This window comes from Pristiophorus japonicus, chromosome 8, assembly GCF_044704955.1.
Source record: "Pristiophorus japonicus isolate sPriJap1 chromosome 8, sPriJap1.hap1, whole genome shotgun sequence".
Lineage (NCBI taxonomy): Eukaryota > Metazoa > Chordata > Chondrichthyes > Pristiophoridae > Pristiophorus > Pristiophorus japonicus.
The window spans coordinates 166,996,462-167,018,998 of NC_091984.1; the positions used below are offsets into that span (position 1 = coordinate 166,996,462).

The window sequence follows — 22,537 nt, forward strand, 5'->3', positions numbered from 1 at the left end:
TTTCATTACTTTGTTACTCTTGTACTTTATGCCCCTATTTAGAAAACCCCAAATATTGTTGGCCTTCGATGACTTTATATCCCTGCATTTGCACTTTCAGGAGAATTATGTGCATTAACAAGATCTCTCTGTTAATCCTGACCCTTCATTATCCCTCCATTGAGTGTATCCTCTCATTCCTTGTTTTTCCTCCCAAAAATGTACTAAGTTCTCCACATTAAATTGCATTTGCCATTTCACTAACCTGTCCTCCTAAAGCCCTTTACAGTCCTTCTTCCCAAATCGCCTACTCTGGTGCCCAGCAAATCTCGATATTGTGCTTCCTACGCCAAGTCCAAATCACCTATATATACTGAGAAGAAAAGTGAGCTTCGCACTGACTCCAGGGTAACACCACTTCCATTTCTTCAATCTGAGCAACACCAATTTACTCCAACTTTGTTCTTATTCCAATAACCAACGCTCTATTCACATCTGCTGCATTTCCTCTTGTATCACAGGCCTGAAATTTTATAACTGGTCTTTTGGCAAACACCTTCTGAAAATCTTCTTCAAAATATTCTTCAAAAAAATCTCTTAACATGGCTTTCCTGTAACAAAGTCATGCTGGTTACTCTTGAGTAACTTGTGCATTTCTAATTACTCACTACTTTTATCTCAAATTACAATAATGCCAAGAGTTCATCCAACTGTGGTTTACTTGTTCACATTTAGAAAGCAACAAAGATTTTTTTAAATCTTTTTCTCAGTGGTAAAGTTAATTACTATCAAGCGTTTGTTCTTCTAAGTAATTTAAACCTATCTGGAAGATGAAGGTAAATGATTGAGTTTCTCCTGACTAGCTCCTTCATTTTGTGGGTGGATTAGGATTTAATGATATGGTCTGTCAGATCCCTGCCTCCCCTTCTCCTTCTGAACGGGAGACCTCATGGTGTAACAGAAACACACCCACAGGTAGAAAGGTGCATGCAAAAAAAGTAGAAAATCGAGTCCATAACTCTTAATTGTGGCCTAATCATTGTTGTGTGCAACTTTTTCATTACTTTGTTACTCTTATACGTTATTTAGAAAACACCAAATATTGTTGGCCTTCGATGACTTTATATCCCTGCATTTGAACTTTCAGGAGAATTATGTGCACGAACAAGATCTCTCTGTTAATCCTGACTCTTCATTATCCCTCCATTGAGTGTATTGTGTTCCTAACAGATGAGGCTGCACACAGGGAGGTTAAAGTAACAGTAACCTCAGTCTTTAATAAGACACTCCAGAGTGAGGAACAGGTCTTCAGGGCCGGCTTCTATACAGTGCTCCCAAGGGATGCTGGGATCCCTTGGGACTTCAGGGGATGAGCTCCCTGCTGGCGGAACATGGGAGTGCATGCTTTACAGATACACAACATCACTCCCCCACAAAGTCAAAGTGAAAACTATTTACAAGGTGAGACGGTCGGGAGCTTTTCTTTCCCTGGTGGACCACCTCGGTAAAATTTCTGTTCTGGTGTGTTGGCTGTGCCCTCGCTGGGCTGGCGTGTTGTTGGCCCTGCAGGGCTGCTGGGTGAGCCTGGCCCTGCAGGCTGTTGGGCGTGATGGGTTCGATTTCCTGGTCCGGGGTGGTGTTGTTGATCCTTTGGGTGTGTGTTTTGGGCTTGAAAAAGGTGGTGTCTGCTGTGGGTTGTTCAGGGCAGTCTGTGAACTGCAGCCTCATTTGGTCCAGGTGCTTTCTGCAAATTTGTCCATTGTCTAGTTTGACCTCCTCGTAGGACTGCTCCTGGGCACGGCCAAGGGTGCCATCAGCCGGTCCAGGCAGCGGGCGGTCGAGGGAGTCGTTCAGCCTGACTGCCTGCCTCTCTTCCGTGCCTACATCTGGGCCAGGGTGTCCTTCGAGATGGAGCACGCGGTGTCCACCGGTACGCTCGTGGCCTTCTGCGAGAGGTGGGCGCCGGAGGGACTGGAGTGCATCATCACCCCCGGCAACCAAATTTTAATTTGATTTTATGTTTTAAAGTTTAATTTGTTTTAATTGCCAGTGTTTTTAGTGTCCCCCTCCCCTTTTATAGGGGGCACTTGGAAAAAAAAATTTGATTTTGGTGCCCAAAAAAAAATACAAAAAAACAAAAAAAAAAGGGCCTTGAAAATGTTTGGTGTGTCCCCCAGATCAGGGGGCACGATTTAATGTTTCGTTTTTCCTCCCAAAAGAGTCGTTTAGTTTGACTAGAAACACCCTACTCCCCTCTTTAGCTATCACAGTGCCCACGATCCACTTGGGACCATGTCCATAGTTTAGCACATACACAGGAACATTCAGATCAATTTCCCGTGACACAGTGGCACGACCATCATTTACATTTTGTTGCTGCCGCCTGCTCTCTACCTGATCATGCAGGCTGGGGTGAGCCAGCGAAAGTCTGGTTTTAAGTGTCCTTTTCATGAGTAGCTAGCCGGGGGCACTCCCTGTGAGTGAGTGGAGTCTCGTGCTATAGCTGAGCAGTACTCGGAACAGGCGGGTTTGGAGTGAGCCTTCTGTGACTCGTTTAAGGCTCTGTTTGATGGTTTGTACTGTCTGCTCTTCCTGCCCATTGGAGGCTGGTTTAAACGGGGCCGATGTGACATGTTTGATCCCATTGTGGGTCATGAATTCTTTAAATTCGTCACTGGTGAAACATGGCCCGTTGTCACTGACCAGTATGTCAGGCAGGCCGTGGGTGGCAAACATGGCCCTCAGGCTTTCAATGGTGGCGGTGGCGGTGCTTCCTGACATTATTTCACATTCAATCCATTTTGAAAAAGCATCCACCACCACCAAGAACATTTTACCGAGAAATGGGCCCGCATAGTCGACATGGATCCTCAACTGAGCACACACGCTGCATTGCCGTACACAGGACTCTAAGTCAGAGTCGATACCGGGCCACCTCACGCGGGATCTGGCTATCACTTTCATCATTACTATACCCGGGTGTGTGCTGTGGAGATCCGAGATGAACGTCTCCCTGCCTTTTTTGGTAGCACTACGCGGTTATCCCACAACAGGCAGTCTGCCTGAATGGACAGCTCGTCCTTTCGCCGCTGGAACGGCTTGATTGGCTCTTGCATTTCAACGGGGATGCTGGCCAGCTCCCATAGAGTACACAGTTTTTTTACTAGGGACAGCAGAGGATTTTGGCTGGTCCAAGTCCTAATCTGGCAGGCCGTGACAGGTGATTTATCATTTTCAAACGCTTCCAAGGCCATCAACTAGTCTGCGGTCTGCGCCGCCATCAACAAGTTTACAGACTGCGCCATTTCCACCCCCGTGGTGGGCAATGGTAGCCGACTGAGAGTATCCGCACAGTTCTCGGTGCCTGGCCTAGTTATAGTTATACACTGATAGTGCAAGTGCCCACCTTTGTATGCGGGCTGAGGCATTAGTATTTATCCCCTTGTTTTCAGCGAACAGGGATGTGAGGGGCTTGTGATTGGTTTCCAGCTCAAATTTGAGGCCAAACAGGTACTGATGCATTTTCTTTACCCCGAACACACACGCTAATGCCTCTTTCTCAATCAGGCTATAGGCCCTCTCAGCCTTAGACAAGCTCCTGGAAGCATAGGCGACAGGTTGCAACTTCCCTGCAACGTTAGCTTGTTGTAATACACACCCGACTCCATACGACGACGCGTCACATTCTAGCACAAGTCTTTTACATGGGTTATACAATACAAGCAGCTTGTTGGAGCATAAAATGTTTCTGGCTTTCTCAAAAGCAATTACTTGTTTTTTTTCCCATACCCAGTTCTCACCTTTGTGCAATAACACATGTAGGAGCTCTAAGAGGGTGCTTAACCCCGGTAGGAACTTACCAAAATTGTTGAGGAATCCCAGGAACGACCGCAGCTCCGTGACGTTCTGTGGCCTGGGCGCGTCCCTGATAGCCTCTGTCTTGGCGTCTGTGGGCCGAATGCCGTCCGCCGCGATCTTTCTCCCCAAAAACTCCACTCCTGTTGCCATGAAGCCGCATTTCGACCTCTTCAGCCGCAGCCCTACGCGATCCAGTCGCTGGAGGACCTCTTCCAGTTTTTGTAGGTGCTCGGCGGTGTCCCGACCCGTGACCAATATGTCGTCCTGAAAAATCACCGTGCATGGTATCGACTTGAGTAGGCTCTCCATGTTTCTCTGGAAGATCACTGCAGCAGACCAAATTCCAAACGGGCATCTGTTGTAGATGAACAGTCCCTTGTGCGTGTTGATGCAGGTGAGGCCCTTCGAAGACTCCTCCAGATCCTGCGTCAAGTAGGACGAAGTCAGGTCGAGCTTGGTGAACGTCTTGCCTCCTGCCAGTGTCCAAATAGGTCGTCTGCCTTAGGTAGCGGGTATTAGTCCTGTAGTGAGAAACGATTAATAATTACTTTATAATCGCTGCATATCCTGACCGTGCCATCACTTTTGAGTACTGGAACAATTGGGCTGGCCCACTCACTGAACTCCACTGGGGAGATGATGCCCTCACGTTGCAACCTGTCCAGCTCGATTTCCACTCTCTCCCTCATCATGTAAGGTACCGCTCGTGCCTTGTGGTGAATGGGTCGTGCCTCTGGATCCGCACCTTCACCCAGAAAAGTTTCCAATGCCTGGCTCAAAAAAGGGAAGGAAATTTGTTAAGAACCTGGGTACATGAGGCCTCATCGACATGTGATAGCGCTTGGATGTCATCCCAGTTCCAGCGGATTTTGCCCAGCCAGCTCCTTCCAAGCAGTGTGGGGCCATCGCCCGGGACAATCCAGAGTGGCAGTTCATGCACCATGCCCTCGTAGGTGACCTTGACCATGGCGCTGCCCAGGACAGTGATAAGCTCTTTGGTGTACTTTCTCAGTTTTGTGTGGATGGGGCTCAGGGCTGGTCTGAATGTCTTGTTGCACCACAGGCTCTCAAACATCTTTTTACTCATGATGGATTGGCTAGCACCAGTGTCCAGTTCCATGGCTACGGAGAAGCCATTCAATTTTACGTTTAGCATTATAGGTGGACATTTCGTCGAAAATGTATGCACCCTGTGTACTTCAGCATCTGCCTCCTCTCTGAGGCTCAAAATTGCTTTGATCCACCATGGACCGATCTTCCTCTGCCACGTGATGGTTAGCAGGTTTTGCAGAGCTTGCAGCTCATCTGCAAGCTCGTTGGAGGTGCCCCATTGTTCCACAGCTCTTGCAAACATACCCTTTGAAGCAGCATGAATAGGCTGAATGGAGGCCTCCACAACGCCAACAAGGTGTGAATTGCCTTACATTCAACCTTTGTGGAAACTCTTGAGTCATCTGGGTCACCTGAGGCCTGTTGGCAGTTGCAGACTCGTGGGTTCTGCCCTGTACATTTCTGCTCTCAAACACAGTTCCAGTTAATTTATGAACATTGCTAGCACTTGAGTGCTGAGAGATTTGTTTGGTGTTATCACTGGTGGACATAAACACCTGTGCTATCGCAATGGCCTTACTGAGGGTCGGTGTCTTTACAGTCAAAAGTTTTCGTAGGATGGTCTCGTGGCCAATGCCCAGTACAAAAAAGTTTCTGAGCATTTGCTCCAGGTAGCCATCAAACTCACATTGTCCTGCAAGTCGCCTTAGCTCGGCGATGTAGCTCGCCACTTCGTGACCTTCAGATCGCTGGCATGTGTAGAACCGATACCTCGCCATCAGCACACTCTCCCTGAGGTTAAGATGCTCCTGAACCAGTGTACCCAGCTCCTCATATGACTTATCTGTGGGTTTCGCCGGAGCCAGAAGATTCTTCATGAGGCTGTAGGTCGGTGCCCCGCAGACCGTGAGGAGGACCACTCTCCTTTTTGCAGCGCTTCCTTTTCCGTCCAGCTCTTTGGCTGCAAAGTACTGGTCTAGCTCTTCGACATAGGCTTCCCAGTCCTCACCCTCTGAGAACTTTTCCAGGATGCCCACAGTTTGCTGCATCTTTGCGTTGGATTCGTATTCTCGTCGCCATTTATTGTGTTCCTAACACAGATGAGGCTGCACACAGGGAGGTTAAAGTAACAGTGACCTCAGTCTTTAATAAGACACTCCAGAGTGAGGAACAGGCCTTAGGGGGCTGGCTTATATACAGTGCTCCCAAGGGATGCTGGGATCCCTTGGGACTTCAGGGAGTGAGCTCTCTGGTGGCGGAACATGGGAGTGCATGCTTTACATATACACAACAGAGTGTATCCTCCCATTCCTTCTTTTTCCTCCCAAAAATGTATTAAGTTCTCCACATTAAATTGCATTTGCCATTCCAATAACTTGTTTATGTCCACCTAAAGACATTTACAGTCCTTCTTCCCAAATCGCCTACTCTGGTGCCCAGCAAATCTCGATATAGTAAAGACAAACGTAGGTCCCCTGCAGTCAGAATCAGGGGAAGTCATAACGGGGAACAAAGAAATGGCAGACCAATTGAACAAGTACTTTGGTTCGGTATTCACTAAGGAGGACACAAACAACCTTCCGGATATAAAAGTGGTCAGAGGGTCTAGTAAGGAAGAGGAACTGAGGGAAATCCTTATTAGTCGGGAAATTGTGTTGGGGAAATTGATGGGATTGAAGGCCGATAAATCCCCAGGGCCTGATGGACTGCATCCCAGAGCACTTAAGGAGATGGCCTTGGAAATAGCGGATGCATTGACAATCATTTTCCAACATTCCATTGACTCTGGATCAGTTCCTATCGAGTGGAGGGTAGCCAATGTAACCCCACTTTTTAAAAAAGGAGGGAGAGAGAAAACAGGGAATTATAGACCTGTCAGCCTGACATTGGTAGTGGGTAAAATGATGGAATCAATTACTAAGGATGTCATAGCAGCGCATTTGGAAAGAGGTGACATGATAGGTCCAAGTCAGCATGGATTTGTGAAAGGGAAATCATGCTTGACAAATCTTCTGAAATTTTTTGAGGATGTTTCCAATAGAGTGGACAAGGGAGAACCAGTTGATGTGGTGTATTTGGACTTTCAGAAGGCTTTCGACAAGGTCCCACACAAGAGATTAATGTGCAAAGTTAAAGCACATGGGATTGGGGGTAGTGCGCTGACGTGGATTGAGAACTGGTTGTCAGGCAGGAAGCAAAGAGTAGGAGTAAATGGGTACTTTTCAGAATGGCAGGCAGTAACTAGTGGGGTACCGCAAGGTTCTGTGCTCGGGCCCCAGCTGTTTACACTTTACATTAATGATTTAGACGAGGGGATTAAATGTAGTATCTCCAAATTTGCGGATGACACTAAGTTGGGTGGCAGTGCGAGCTGCGAGGAGGATGCTATGAGGCTGCAGAGTGACTTGGATAGGTTAGGTAAGTGGGCAAATGCATGGCAGATAAAGTATAATGTGGATAAATGTGAGGTTATCCACTTTTGTGGTAAAAACAGAGAGACAGACTATTATCTGAATGGTGACAGATTAGGAAAAGGGGAGGTGCAACGAGACCTGGGTGTCATGCTACATCTGTCATTGAAGGTTGGCATGCAGGTACAACAGGCGATTAAGAAAGCAAATGGCATGTTGGCCTTCATAGCGAGGGGATTTGAGTACAGGGGCAGGGAGGTGTTGCTACAGTTGTACAGGGCCTTCGTGAGGCCACACGTGGAGTATTGTGTTGAGTTTTATTCTCCTAACTTGAGGAAGGACATTCTTGCTTTTGGGGGAGTGCAGCGAAGGTTCACCAGACTGATTCCCGGGATGGCGGGACTGACCTATCAAGAAAGACTGGATCAACTGGGCTTGTATTCACTGGAGTTCAGAAGAATGAGAGGGGACCTCATAGAAACGTTTAAAATTCTGATGGGTTCAGACAGGTTAGATGCAGGAAGAATGTTCCCAATGTTGGGGAAGTCCAGAACCAGGGGTCACAGTCTAAGGATAAGGGGTAAGCCATTTATGACCGAGATGAGGAGAAACTTCTTCAACCAGAGAGTGGTGAACCTGTGGAATTTTCTACCACAGAAAGTTGATGAGGCCAATTCACTAAATATATTCAAAAAGGAGTTAGATGAAGTCCTTACTACTAGGGCGATCAAGGGGTATGGCGAGAAAGCAGGAATGGGGTACTGAAGTTGCATGTTCAGCCATGAACTCATTGAATGGCGGTGCAGGCTAGAAGGCCGAATGGCCTACTCCTGCACCTATTTTCTATGTTTCTATGTTTCTATGTTTCTATGATATTGTGCTTCCTACGCCTAGTCCAAATCACCTATATATACTGAGAAGAAAAGTGAGCTTCGCACTGACTCCAGGGTAACACCACTTCCATTTCTTCAATCTGAGCAACACCAATTTACTCCAGCTTTGTTCATATTCCAATAACCAACGTTCTATTCACATCTGCTGCATTTCCTCTTGTACCACAGGCCTGAAATTTTATAACTGATCTCTTGGCAAACACCTTCTGAAAATCTTCTTCAAAATATTCTTCAAAAAAATCTCTTAACATGGCTTTCCTGTAACAAAGTCATGCTGGTTACTCTTGAGTAACTTGTGCATTTCTAATTACTCACTAGATTTATCTCAAATTACAATAATGCCAAGAGTTCATCCAACTGTGGTTTACTTGTTCACATTTAGAAAGCAACAAAGATTTTTTTAAACCTTTTTCTCAGTAATAAAGTTAATTATTATCAAGAGTTTGTTCTTCTAAGTAATTTAAACCTAACTGGAAGATGAAGGTAAATGATTGAGTTTCTCCTGACTCCATTTTGTGGGTGGATTAGGATTTAATGATATGGTCTGTCAGATCCCTGCCTCCCCTTCTCTTTCTGAACGGGAGACCTCATGGTGTAACAGAAACACACCCACAGGTAGAAAGGTGCATGCAAAAAATAAAATGTTAAAGTGAGGATACCATCCTCCACTGTATTTCCTGCTGTTTGCCTTTATTGATTCCTGGACGCTGGGCCTATCCTGTTGGGCCTTGGCATCCAGCATTTAAAGGTTAGTGGAGGGACCAAAAGGATGGTGCTGGCAGCAAGCACCTCTACACAGCCTTTCCAAGCATTCTAGCATTCTGGGAGCATTCACAGCTCTAGGAGATGGGACGGTATTTGTGGATTTGTTTTTGACTATTCAGCAGTAGTTCTGAGACTGCTAGTGTACCTGCAACGTGCCAGGCCTCTGTGGTCTGATCTCTACTGACTCCATCAGAGACCAGGGCTTTCCAACAGTGACTATACTTCAACAGTACTTCATTGGTTGTGAAGTGCTTTGGAACGGCCTGAGGTTGTGAAAGCACTATATAAATGCAAGTCTTTTAATTGAATGAATACATTTGGCTTCAGTTTTAACCTTCAGCTGAAACGTTTGAAAAGTTCAGTATCCGAACTGAACATTTTCAATCTTGCTCTTGAAATTATGTTGCTCCCGTCTCTTGATACAGATTGTTCCAATAAATCATGTGAGCTCTATGCTTCAAACTCAACAATTACGATTGGTACAGTCTGTTTGAGAGAATAATATTTAAAGTTGAATGTTCAGTTAAAATTTGAACATCATAAATTCAGTAAGAGTTCAGTTAAACGTTTGAATGGTATGAAGGTTAGCCTGTGTGGGAGGAGTGTATGCTTCAGTGGATTAGCTTCATGGCTTTTCAATTGTGTGACACGGGTTCTACTTCAGCACAGACTAATGGGATGAAAGGCTCCTCTCTGTGTTGAGTGAAAGTGTTGTAGCTGAAAACTCAGCCCCTCGTGGGTGTGACACACATTAAGCATTGATTGGCGGTATATTTGTAAATTTAATCAGGAAGAGCTGGTGCAGAAATGGCAAATGAAATAGGTGATGGTGTTTGAGCATAAAGGATCGGAGAGATCCAGATACACCTGGAAACAACAGGCCATGAAATTAACATCTCGGAAAAAGAAAGCCTCTGAAATAATTTTGAGATCTACTGGATGAACACGACTTGTTAAAGACTCGATGGGCTGAATGACCTCCTTCTGTGCTGTACTATCCTATGATACTGTAACAGCCAGGAAAGAGAGGCTATGTTACACAAGCTGGAATTTTACAAAGACATTATTGATGTGGTGTTTAGGGGTAATGTAGATGATATTTACTTGGACTTATGAAAATGTTATTACAACTTGCCAGATTGACTCTTAAAAGTAAGGAATCCCAAAATGTGAGGCTGATGATATTGGTGGAAAATGGCTTAAAAACACAAAACTGAGGGTAGCAATCAATATGAATGTTTTACACTGGATGAAGTAATGAGTGAAATACCCCAGAGTCAATTTTGAGTCCTTTGTTGTTGTTAATAAATATTAATGATTATGATGGGTATAGTAAATACAATCTCCAGTTTCCAGATAATGCCAATATAGGTGGCAGTACAAATAACGAGGAACAATGTAAATGGATTCTGAAAGCTTTAGATCTTTCAGGTAACTGGGCCAATGGTAAAAGATGTTATCAAAGTGGATTAGTGTAAAATGATTGATATGGAGCAAGCAGGGGGAATACATGTGTCATGCAGTTGTGGTATAACAGACCAACCATGAAAGAAAGGGGCTCTAGTGAATCAAATTATGCTCCGGCAACATTGTCCTTAGCTTCAGTAAACAAACGGAAATGAGGAGCTGGGTTCCACTGGCAAAGGGAGAGCGAGTGCAGATCCAACGGTTGCATTGTTGTATAAGACCCCATCCCCAGCACTATGTGCAGTTCTTGTTGCCTAATCACAGGAAGGATATTATTGCTCTCGAGAGGGGATAGAGGCGAAACACAATGAATGAGATTTAGGAATCTAAATTATGAGGAACAAATCAAGGAACTTATTTTTTATTTGGGAAAAGAGGTGACCTGGTTGAAGTTAGAATAACAGTCTAATATACCACACCTCTGAGAATGACATAGAAATTTACAGCACAGAAGGAGGCCATTTTGATACATCGTGTCCATGCCGGCCGACAAAGAACCGCACAGCCCTCGGTCAGCAGCCCCGAAGGTTACATATAAACCTATGAACAATGACGGAAAGGCAAAGAGTCCCTAGCCCAACCAGTCCGCCTCACACAACTGTGACACCCCTTATACTGAAACATTCTACACTCCACCCCAATCGGAGCCATGTGATCTCCTGGGAGAGGCAAAAACCAGATAAAAACTCAGGCCAATTTATTGAGAAAAATATCTGGGAAAATTCCTCTCCGACCCATCCAGGCGATCTACACTAGTCCAGAAGATCACCCTGGCCGTTTTCCATTCCCTGCAGTGCTTACCATTATATCTGTGCCGGCCAACAAAAGGTCATCTAGTCTAATCCCAATTACCAGCTGTAGGTCCGTAACCCTGCAGGTTACAGCACTTTAAGTGTCCATCCAACCATCTTTTAAAAGTGGTGAGGGTTTCTGCATCCACCACTCTTCCAGGCAGCGGGTTCTCTGCGTAAAGAAGCCCTCCCTCAAATCCCCTCTAAACCTTCCAGCAACCACCTTAAAACTATGCCCCCTCGTAATAGACCCCTCCACCAATGGAAATAGACCCTTACGATCCACTATGTCCAGGCTCCTCAATATTTTGTACACCTCAATGAGGTTTCCTCTCAACCTCCTCTGTTCCAATGAGAACAAACCCAACCTATCTAATCTGTCCTTATAACTAAGATTCTCCATTCCTAGTAAATCTCCTCTGCACCCTCTCTAGTGCAATCACGTCCTTCCTATAATACGGCGACCAGAAGTGCACGCAGTACTCCAGCTGTGGCCCAACCAAAGTATTATACAATTTAAGCATAACCTCCCTGCTCTTATATTCTATGTCTCGACCAATAAAAGCAAGCATTCCGTATGCCTTCTTAACCACCTTAATCCACCAGGCCTGTTACTTTCAGGGATCTGTGGACAAGCACTCCAAAGTCCCTTTGTTCATCTACGCTATTAAGTGGCCTACTGCTTAATGTGTATACCCTTTCCTTATTAGCCCTTCCAAAGTGCATCACCTCATATTTCTCTGAATTTGCCACTGCTCTGCCCACCTGACCAGTAGATTGATATCCTCCTGCAGCCCGTGACTTTCCTCTTCATTATCAACCACACAGCCAATTTTAGTGTAATCTGCAAACTTCTTAATCATACTCCCTATATTCAAATCTAAATCATTGATATATATCATAAAAAGCAAGGGACCCAGTACTGAGCCCTGTGGAACCACACTGGAAACATCCTTCCAGTCACAAAAACATCCATCAACTATTACCCTTTGCTTCCTACCTCCAAGCCAATTTTGGATCCAACTTGCCACTTTGCCCTGGATCCCATGGGCTTTAACCTTCATGACCAGTCTACCATGTGGGACCTTATCAAAAACTTTGCTAAAGTCCATATACACTACCTCGTACGCACTACCCTCATCAACCCTCTTGGTTACCTCCTCAAAAAATTCAATCAGGTTAGTCACAGACGATCTTTCCTCAACAAATCCATGCTGACTGTCCCTTATTAATCCTTGCCTTTCCAAATGCAGATTTATCCTTTCAGGATTTTTTCCAATAATTTTCCCACCACTGAGGTTAGGCTGACAGGCCTGTAATTACTCGGCCTATCCCTTTCTCCCTTCTTAAACAAGGGTACTACATTAGCAGTCCTCCAATCCTCCGGCACCGTGCCCAAACCAAAGAGGACTGGAAAATGATGGTCAAGGCCTCTGCTATTTCCTCTCTTACTTCGCTCAACAGCCTGGGATGCATTTCATCCGGGCCTGGGGACTTATCTACTTTCATAGCTGATAAACCCCTTAATACTTCCTCACTTACTATATTTCATCCAGAAAATCATGCTCCTCCTCGATAGCAATATCTGCATTGCCCCTTTCCTTTGTGAAAACAGATGCAAAGTATTCGTTAAGAACCTTACCAACATCTTCCGCCTCTACACAAAGATTACCCTCATGGTCTCTAATAGGCCCTACACTTTCTTTAGTTATCCTCTTACTCTTAATATATTTATAGAACATCTCAGGGTTTTCCTTAATTTTACTAGTCGGAAGAATTTCTCGTGCTCTCTCTTAGCATTCCTAATATTCTTCTAAATTTTGCCTCTTAACTTTCTATATTCCTCTAAAGATTCGATAGTATTTAGCCATTGGTATATGACATAATTGTCCCTTTTTTTCTTTATCCTCCCCTGTAAGTCCCTAGACATCCAGGGGGCTATAGAATTATTATTCACAGCCTTTTTCTTTAAGAGCACATGTTTGGCTTGAGCCTTCCAGATCTCCTCCTTGAATGCCTTCCACTGTTTCACAACTGATTTACCCACAAGCAGCTGTTTCCAGTCCACTATGGCCAAATCACTCCTTAACTTAGCAAAATTAGCTTTTCCTCAATTCGGGACTTTTATTCCAGGCCTATCCTTGTCCTTATCCATAACCAACTTGAATCTGACTGAATTATGGTCACTGGCACCCAAGTGCTCTCCCACTAATACCCCTTCAACCTGCCCAGCTTCATTCCCCAAAACTAAAACTCGTGTTGGGCTTACTACATACTGACTAAAACAGTTCTCTTCAATGCATTTCAAGAATTCCGCACCCTCTATACCCTTCACACTATATGTGTCCCAATCAATATTTGGATAGTTAAAATCCTCTACTATTACTACCCTATGGTTTTTGGACTTCACAGCAACTTGCCTACATATTTGTCCTCTATCTCCCTCCCACTGTTTGGGGGTCTATAATACACGGTCAGCAGTGTGATCGCCCCTTTTATTATTTTTCAATTTAACCCATATGGCCTCATTTGATGATCCCTCTAACATATCATCCCTCCTCACCGCTGTAATAGATTATTTAATCAGTACCGCGACACCCCCCCCCCTCTGTTTTTACCCCCCTCTCTATCTTGTCTAAAAACCCTGTAACCAGAAATATTGATCTGCCAAACCTGCCCCTCTTTCAGCCATGTTTCTGTAATGGCTATAATGTCATACTCCCAAGTGTCTACCTGTGCTTTTAGCTCATCCGCCTTATTCGCTATACTCCTTGCACAGGAAGACCTCCTTGCTCACTGTTATATATGTAAACTTGTATTTACTCAGTACAGCCACCAGAGTGCTCATCCCCTGGAGTCCCAAGGGATCCCATAATCCCTTGGGAGCACAGGTATTTAAGGAGGCTTCACAGGTTGGAGAGGCACTCTGGAGACCTGCAATAAAAGACTATGGTCACACTTTACTTTGAGCTCACAGTGTTCAGTCTGACTCTTTCTCCATACATAACAACTGGCGACGAAATACAGATAGCGAACCCAAAGACGCAGAGAATAGTGGGCATCCTGGAGAAATTCTCGGAGGGAGATGATTGGGAAACTTTTGTGGAGCGACTCGACCAATACTTCGTGGCCAACGAGCTAGATGGGGAAGAGAACGCTGCCAAACATAGAGCGATCCTCCTCACCATCTGTGGGGCACCAACGTATGGCCTCATGAAGAATCTGCTCACTCCAGCGAAACCCACGGAGAAATTGTATGATGATTTGTGCACACTGGTCCGAGAGCATTTGAACCCGAAGGAAAGCGTTCTGATGGCGAGGTACCGGTTCTACACCTACAAAAGGTCTGAAGGCCAGGATGTGGCGAGTTATGTCACCGAGCTAAGACGCCTTTCAGACATTGCTAATTTGAAGGACATTTGGAGCACATGCTCAGAGACTTTTTCGTACTTGGCATTGGCCATGAAACCATACTTCGCAAACTTTTGACTGTATAGACCCCAACCTTGAGTAAGGCCATAGCGATAGCCCAGGCGTTCATTGCCACCAGTGACAATACAAAGCAAATCTCTCAGCACACAAGTGCTGCTACAAGTACTGTGATGTTGTTTTTGATTCGCAACGTACAGGGCAGGTCACACATGCCTGCAGCTCACATCCGCAGATGTCTCAGAGTCCACCATCAAGGGTGATGAATGCAAGGCCATTAACACCTTGTTAGCGCTGCGGGGGTGATCATCGTTTCCATTCATGCCGATTCAAAGGGTACATTTGCAAGGGCTGTGGAACAATGGGACACCTCCAACGTATGTGCAGGCGAGCTGCAAATCCTGTTAAACCTGCAAACCACCATGTTGCAGAGGAGGACAGATCCGCAGAGGATCACGACAAATCAGAGCCTCAGACTGAGGAGGCAGAGGTACATGGGGTGCACACATTCACCACGAATTGTCCCCCGATAATGCTGAATGTTGAACTTAATGGACTCCCGGTGTCAATGGAGCTGGACACGGGCACGAGCCAGTCCATCATGGGCAAAAAGACTTTCGAAAGATTGTGGTGCAACAAGGCCTCAGGGTCCGTCTTAGCTCCAATTAGTACGAAACTAAGAACTTACACAAAAGAACTGATTCCCATAATTGGTAGTGCTACCGTAAAGGTCTCCTATGATGGAGCGGTGCACAAGCTACCACTCTGGGTGGTACCAGGCAATGGTCCCACGTTGCTCGGCAGGAGCTGGCTGGGAAAGATATGCTAGAACTGGGACGATGTCTAAGCGCTATCGCCCGCTGACGACACTTCGTGTGCCCAGGCCTTAAACAAGTTCCCTTCGCTGTTCGAACCAGGCATCGGGACATTCCTAGGAGCAAAAGTGAAGATCCACCTAATTCTGGGGGCGGATGCCTTCCATCACAAGGCAAGAGCAGTACCGTACATGATGAGAGAAAGCGTAGAGATCGAGCTCGACCGGCTGCAATGAGAGAGCATCATTTCACCGATTAAGTTCAACGAGTGGGCCAGCCCGATCGTTCTTGTGCTCAAGGGAGATGGCACCATCAGAATCTGTGGCAATTACAAAGTAACTATCAATCGTTTCTCCCTGTAGGACCAATACCCACTCCCAAAGGCCAATGACCTCTGCATCGCTGGCGGGCGCAAAGATGTTCACGAAGCTGAATTTGACTTCAGCTTACATGACACAGGAACTGGAGGAATCATCGAAGGGCCTCACCTGCATCAACACGCACAAAAGTCTTTTCATTTATAACAGTGCCCGTTTGGAATTCGATCAGCAGCGGCGATATTCCAGAGAAACATGGAAAGCTTACTGAAGTCGATCCCGCACACCATGGTTTTCCAGGATGACATTGGGACACAGTCGAGCATCTGCAGAACCTGGAGGAGGTTCTTAGTCGACTCAACCGTGTGGGGCTCAGGTTAAAACGCTCGAAGTGCATTTTCCTGTTGCCTGAAGTGGAGTTCTTGGGGAGAAGGATCGCGGCGGACAGCATCAGGCCCACCAACGCAAAGATGGAGACAATCGAGAACACACCGCGGCCACAGAACGTGATGGAGCTGCGGTCGTTTCTTGGACTCCTGAAGTACTTTGGTAACTTCTTACCGGGTCTTAGCACACTGTTAGAACCACTGCATGTCTTACTACGAAAAGGGGACGAATGGGTTTGGGGCAAAAGCCAAGAAAATGCCTTTGTAAAAGCGAGAAAATTGTTATGCTCAAACAAATTGCTTGTGTTGTATGATCCATGTAAGCGTTTGGTACTAGCATGTGATGCGTCGTCATATGGCGTCGGGTGTGTATTACAACAAGCTAATGATTTTGGGAAACTGCAACCGGTTGCTTATGCATTCAGGAGTCTGTCTAAGGCTGAGAGAGCCTACAGCATGATTGAGAAAGAAGCATTAGCGTTTGTCTATGGGGTAAAGAAAATGCATCAATACCTATTTGGGCTAAAATTCGAATTGGAAACTGACCATAAGCCACTCATATCCCTGTTTTCCAAGAGTAAAAGGATACATACCAATGCATCGGCCTGCATCCAGAGATGGACGCTCACGTTGTCCGCATACAACATACGCCATCCGCCACAGGTCAGGCACAGAAAACTGCGCCGATGCTCTCAGTAGGCTGCCATTGCCCACCACGGGGGTGGAAATGGCGCAGCCCGCAGATTTAGCCATGGTTATGGAAGCATTTGAGAGTGAGAAATCACCCGTCACTACCCGACAGATCAAAACCTGGACAAGCCAGGACCCCTTATTATCTCTAGTCAAAAGCTGTGTGCTTCATGGGAGGTGGTCCAGTGTCCCAGTGGAAATGCAGGAAGAGATAAAGTCGTTCTAGTGACGCAAATATGAAATGTCTATACAGGCAGACTGCCTTCTGTGGGGCAATAGAGTAGTGGTTCCCAAGAAGGGCAGAGACACCTTTATCAATGACCTCGCACTACCCACCCAGGCATCATAATGATGAAAGCGACAGCCAAATCCCACGTGTGATGGCCCAGTATCGATGCAGAATTAGAGTCTTGCGTTCACAGATGTAATATATGTTCATAGTTAAGCAATACACCCAGGGAGACGCCACTAAGTTTATGGTCTTGGCCCTCCAAACCGTGGTCTAGGGTACACGTCGACTATGCAGGTCCGTTCTTGGGTAAAATATTCCTTGTGGTTGTAGATGCGTACTCCAAGTGGATTGCATGTGAGATAATGTCGGCAAGCACGTCCGCTGCCACCACTGAAAGCCTGTGGGCCATGTTTTCCACACACGTTCTACCCGATGTCCTGGTGAGCGACAACGGGCCATGTTTTACCAGTGCTGAGTTCAAAGAATTCATGACCCGTAACGGGATCAAACATGTCATATCTGCCCCGTTTAAACCAGCGTCCAATGGTCAGGCAGAGAGAGCAGTGCAAACCATTAAGCAAGGCTTGAAGAGAGTAACTGAAGGACTGGCCTATCCCGAGTCCTGCTTAGTTACCGCACGAGACCCCACTCGCTCACTGGGATCCCACCTGCTGAACTGCTCATGAAAAGAGCATTTAAGACATGGCTCTCATTAGTTCACCCAGATCTACATGAACATAGAAACATAGAAAACAGGTGCAGGAGTAGGCCATTCAGCCCTTCGAGCCTGCACCACCATTCAATAAGATCATGGCTGATCATTCTACTCAGTACCCATTTCCTGCTTTCTCACCATACTCCTTGATCCCTTCAGCCGTAAGGGCCATATCTAATTCCCTCCAATGCCACACAAGTGTCAGGCAATGACTATCTAAAATAATCGAGAGGCTAACCATCGCCCCTTGACATTCAACAGCATTACCATCGCCGAATCCCCCACCATCAACATCCTGGGGGTCACCATTGACCAGAAACTTAACTGGACCAGCCACATAAATACTGTGGCAACAAGAGCAGGTCAGGGTTTGGGTATTCTGCGACAAGGGTCTCACCTCCTGACTCCCCAAAGCCTTTCCACCCTCCACAAGGCACAAGTTAGGAGTGTGATGGAATACTCTCCACTTGTCTGGATGAGTGCAGCTCCAACAACACTCGAGAAACTCAACACCATCCAGGACAAAGCAGCCCGCTTGATTGGCACCCCATCCACCACCTTAAACATTCACTCCGTCCATCACCGACAGACTGTGGCTGCAGTGTGTACCATCTACAAGATGCGCTGCAGCCGCCTTGGTTAATCCTTGCCACTGGACCAAGACCTAGCTCCGTCAAGCCCGTGCGGTGGCTGGTGTACAGCGGCCACCACACATTAAAAAATCCATGCACAGGCACCTTCCACCCTTTAACATGTAGCTTAGGACCTGAAATATTAGCTCCTTCATTGAAACACCTGTGAACTCATCCCTTTTTGGCCAGGAAGCAAGTTATCCTCGATACGAGGGACCGCCTATGATGATGTTGAAGACGATGCACTGCAGCAACTCACCAAGGATTGTTCGGCAGCACCTCCCAAACCCACAACCTCTACCACCTAGAAGGACAACACCAGCAGGCGCATGGGAACACCAGCACTTCCACATTCCCCTCCAAGTCACACACCATCCTGACTTGGAACTATATCGTTGTTCCTTCATCATCAGTGGATCAAAATCCCACAACTCCCTCCCCAACAGCACTGTGGGAGTACCTTCACCACACGGACTGCAGCGGTTCAAGAAGGCGGCTCACCACCATCTTCTCAAGGGCAATTAAAGATGGGCAATAAATGCTGGTTTTGCCAGTGACGCCCACATCCCATGAACGAATTTTTAAAAAAGTATTTCCAACATGTAGAGAGCAGGTGGCTTCAACAAAGTACATACCATGATAGCGCAAATGTGTCACGCGAGTTTGAAATCAATGATCCTGTATTTGTATTGAATTATGGACAAGGTCCCAAGTGGCTTCCCGGCACTGTCATGGCCAAAGAGGGTGTTTCGGGTCAAACTATCAAATGGACTCATTCACTGGAAACACTTGGACCGGAAACACTTGGACCAAATCAAACTCAGATTCACGGACTATCCTGAGCAATCCTACCTTTTTTGATCCCCCAACATACACACCAGTGGCAATCCGCACCACGGTTGACCACGAAGCAGAACCCATCATCCACAGCAGCCCAGCAGGACCCAACACACCAGGCAGCCCAGCAAGGTCAGCTGCACAACAGCTCAACGAGGGCCCAACAAATAATTCAACAATACCAGCCTTCACACCGAGACGATCAACCAGAGCAAGAAGGGCCCCAGATCGACTCACATTGTAAATAGTTACACTATTGACTTTGGGGGGTGTGGTTATATATGTAAACTTGTATTTACTCTGTACAGCCACCAGAGGGCTCATCCTCTGGAGTCCCAAGGGATCCCATAATCCCTTGGGAGCACAGGTATTTAAGGAGACCTCACAGGTTGGACAGGCACTCTGGAGACCTGCAATAAAAGACTACGGTCACACTTGTGTGTGGGGGGGGGGGGTGGGGGGGAGTGAGGGTTGCTGCAGTTGTGATAATGAGTTCAGATTCACTCTCGAGTGTACTTGAAACATTTATTGGCATAATTGTATTAAATTCCCTTTTCCCCCTCTACAGGTGGGATTGTAACTCTTGAGGACCTGAAGAACTACACACCTCAATTCACTGAAAATGTGCTAAACATATCGATTGGTGACTACACGTTGTTTGTGCCCGACGCTCCGTCCGGTGGGCTTGTGCTTGGATTGATATTGAATATCCTGAAGGGTGAGCTATCATAGCGGCGACATTCTGACCAGTGGTGTTGGTGACGTCAGCGTGTCTCTGGGGAGCCGGTTCCCATTACAAAAATAATCCATGGTAATCTTCTAATGGCTGTACACCCGGGTGATCCATTTGGGGCCCATTCACACTTCCAATGTTTGGGCAGTAGGCCTGCCCAGAGGACTTCCTCAATTAATTTTCACAGTTATTATTTCCTGCTCCCACACACCCCGTGTACCCAGATCAGAACATGGAAGAAATATTTATGTAATGAGAAATGCAACAAAATTACTGTTCCAATATAACCTGACTGGATAGAAAGTCTTTGTCAAAATTGTGTTGTTTGAGCGCAATGAGCAGGGCATTCCCTACACCAATCCCAATGTCACCGTTTTCATAGTTGAGCACTCAACACTCCGTGTCTGAAGTGCGTGACACAATGCCAGGGAAATGGAAGGACAGTCAATGGGCTGGAACATTTTTGTGATGCCAGTTCAGGAGCATTCATGTGCCTGCTTGTCCCACAAAACCAGTGCCATTGGGCTTTTACAAGTCTCTCTCCTTTTGCACTGGTTAGGTCGCCCCACCCATTGGTTCCTGAGAACGGTGTTGTAAGATTACATTGCATAGAATTTACAGCACAGAAAAACACCATTCAGCCCCAAAAGCATTATGCCGGTGTTTATGGTCCACATGAGAATACTCCCACCCCTCTTTGTCTACCCTATCGGTGTAACCTTCTATACCTTACTCCCTCATGTACTTATCTAGCTTGCCTTTAAATGTGTCGGTGCTCAATATTCGCCTCAACCACTTCATGTGGTAACAAGATCCACATTCTAACCACTCTCTGGGTAAAGAAGTTTGTCCTGAATCCCTTATTGGATTTATTAGTGAACTTTAGTCAGATCATTTCATTTCCTTAATTTTTTATGGATTTACAGGTTATAATTTTACGCCACATAGTGTTTCTACCCCAGGACAGAAGGCCCTGACATATCATCGAATAGTTGAAGCTTTTAAATTTGCATTTGCAAAGAGAAGCATGATGGGAGATCCACGATTTGTCAACCTCACTGAGGTAAACTACCAGTTGAAATGTCGTTCTCAGTCAATCAAAAGCTGTTCTCCTTGCTGGCACCAGTACTGTCACACTGCTTGCTGAGCAAGTTGTATACTGTTCCACCTTGCACACACAGTGCTGTGCGTACGGGAGTGTGCGTTGGGGTGAGTCTGAGCTTTTGCGTGCATGTGGCACTGGGAAAGCACCTGGGTTTCTGCTGTCATCTCTTGTCAGTCGGTTCCCCGAGCAGATTGTCGAACTTGTTCGGCAGAATGTCTCATCGCCAGAGTTTTCACACAAGCACCAAGACGTAGCTTGGTTGGCGGTGAGAAGGGCCCTACCCGTCAGATCCTTCATGCACAGCCGGGGTTTCAGAGACACAGCACTCTGCCCCGAGTTGGCTGTGGTGCGGACGAGACTGTCATCCATCCCCTTTGGGACTGCCCCTTGGCAAGGCAGTCTGCAAGGAGATGCAGGTCTGCAAGGAGATGAGGTTCATCCCAAGCAGCTCTGTAACAGAGGACTCTGTACTCTGCTGATTGTTCCCAGGGATGCACACCGAGACAGACATCATCTGCTGCTGGAGAGTCATCAACTCGGTGAAAGACGCACTTTGGTCTTCCCGAAACTTGCTGGTCTTCCAGAGCAAGGAGATGTCCACGGCCGAGTGTTGCAGACTGGCGCAATCCAAGGTCCAGGAGTACGTACTGAGGGACACACTAAAGGTTGGTGCAGTCGCCGCAAAGGCACGGTGGGGAAGGGCCAGAGTTTAAGGCCCTTCCGCCACGGTAAACCCAGGGGATGCAATCAGACCCCCCTCGGGCTGTACTTGTTAATCTGCTTGTATACATAGAGCACCATGTACTGAAAAACACCTGTGTTGTGCCATGTATAATGAAAGTCTCTGCACTGTTTAGTAACTTGTAAAGAAATGTAAATGTATCCCCATGCGGTCCGTGTACTGCTTTCATCTGCATAGTGCTACATGTAACGTGATTCGTGATCGGTATTGAAATGTATCCTGGAATCTAATGTAAACCTGTTCTCATCTGCTCCATGTAATACCCTCATTTGCACAGTACTACATGTAACGTGATTTACGGATTGTACTAAACTGTACCTTGAAATGAAATGCAACCTAGTGCATTGTATGGGACTGCTGTCAGCATCCAAACAAATTGTATGGAATTGCTGACCACAAGGTACTGAGCTATTTTCCAATGTATTGTGAACATTTTATATGAATAAAGTATATTTTGGGGGAAAAAAAATCTCTTGTCAGTGAGGCTTCCAGGGTGTGCTATGGGCTTGGAATCCTCATCAGAGAGACACCAAGCTCATTGATAATAGAAACAAAAAATGCTGAAAATGCTCAGCAGCTCATGCAGCATCTGTGGAGAGAGAAACAGAGTGAACGTTTCAGGTCGATGACCCTTAGTTCTGAGAGTGGGACTAATTGGATAGCTCTTTCATAGATCCAGTACAAGCACGA

The 22,537-nt window shown here is 46.2% G+C and overlaps 1 protein-coding gene across 1 annotated transcript in view; it reads left to right on the forward strand.

Moving 5' to 3' along the window:
• LOC139269216 (glutathione hydrolase 1 proenzyme-like) overlaps positions 1-22,537 on the forward strand; it is a 122,532-nt gene that overhangs the window by 69,933 nt on the left and 30,062 nt on the right. Inside the window, 2 exon segments of the mRNA XM_070888308.1 lie at positions 19,836-19,985; positions 20,927-21,063. Of these exon segments, the coding sequence (XP_070744409.1) occupies positions 19,836-19,985; positions 20,927-21,063 (287 nt within the window).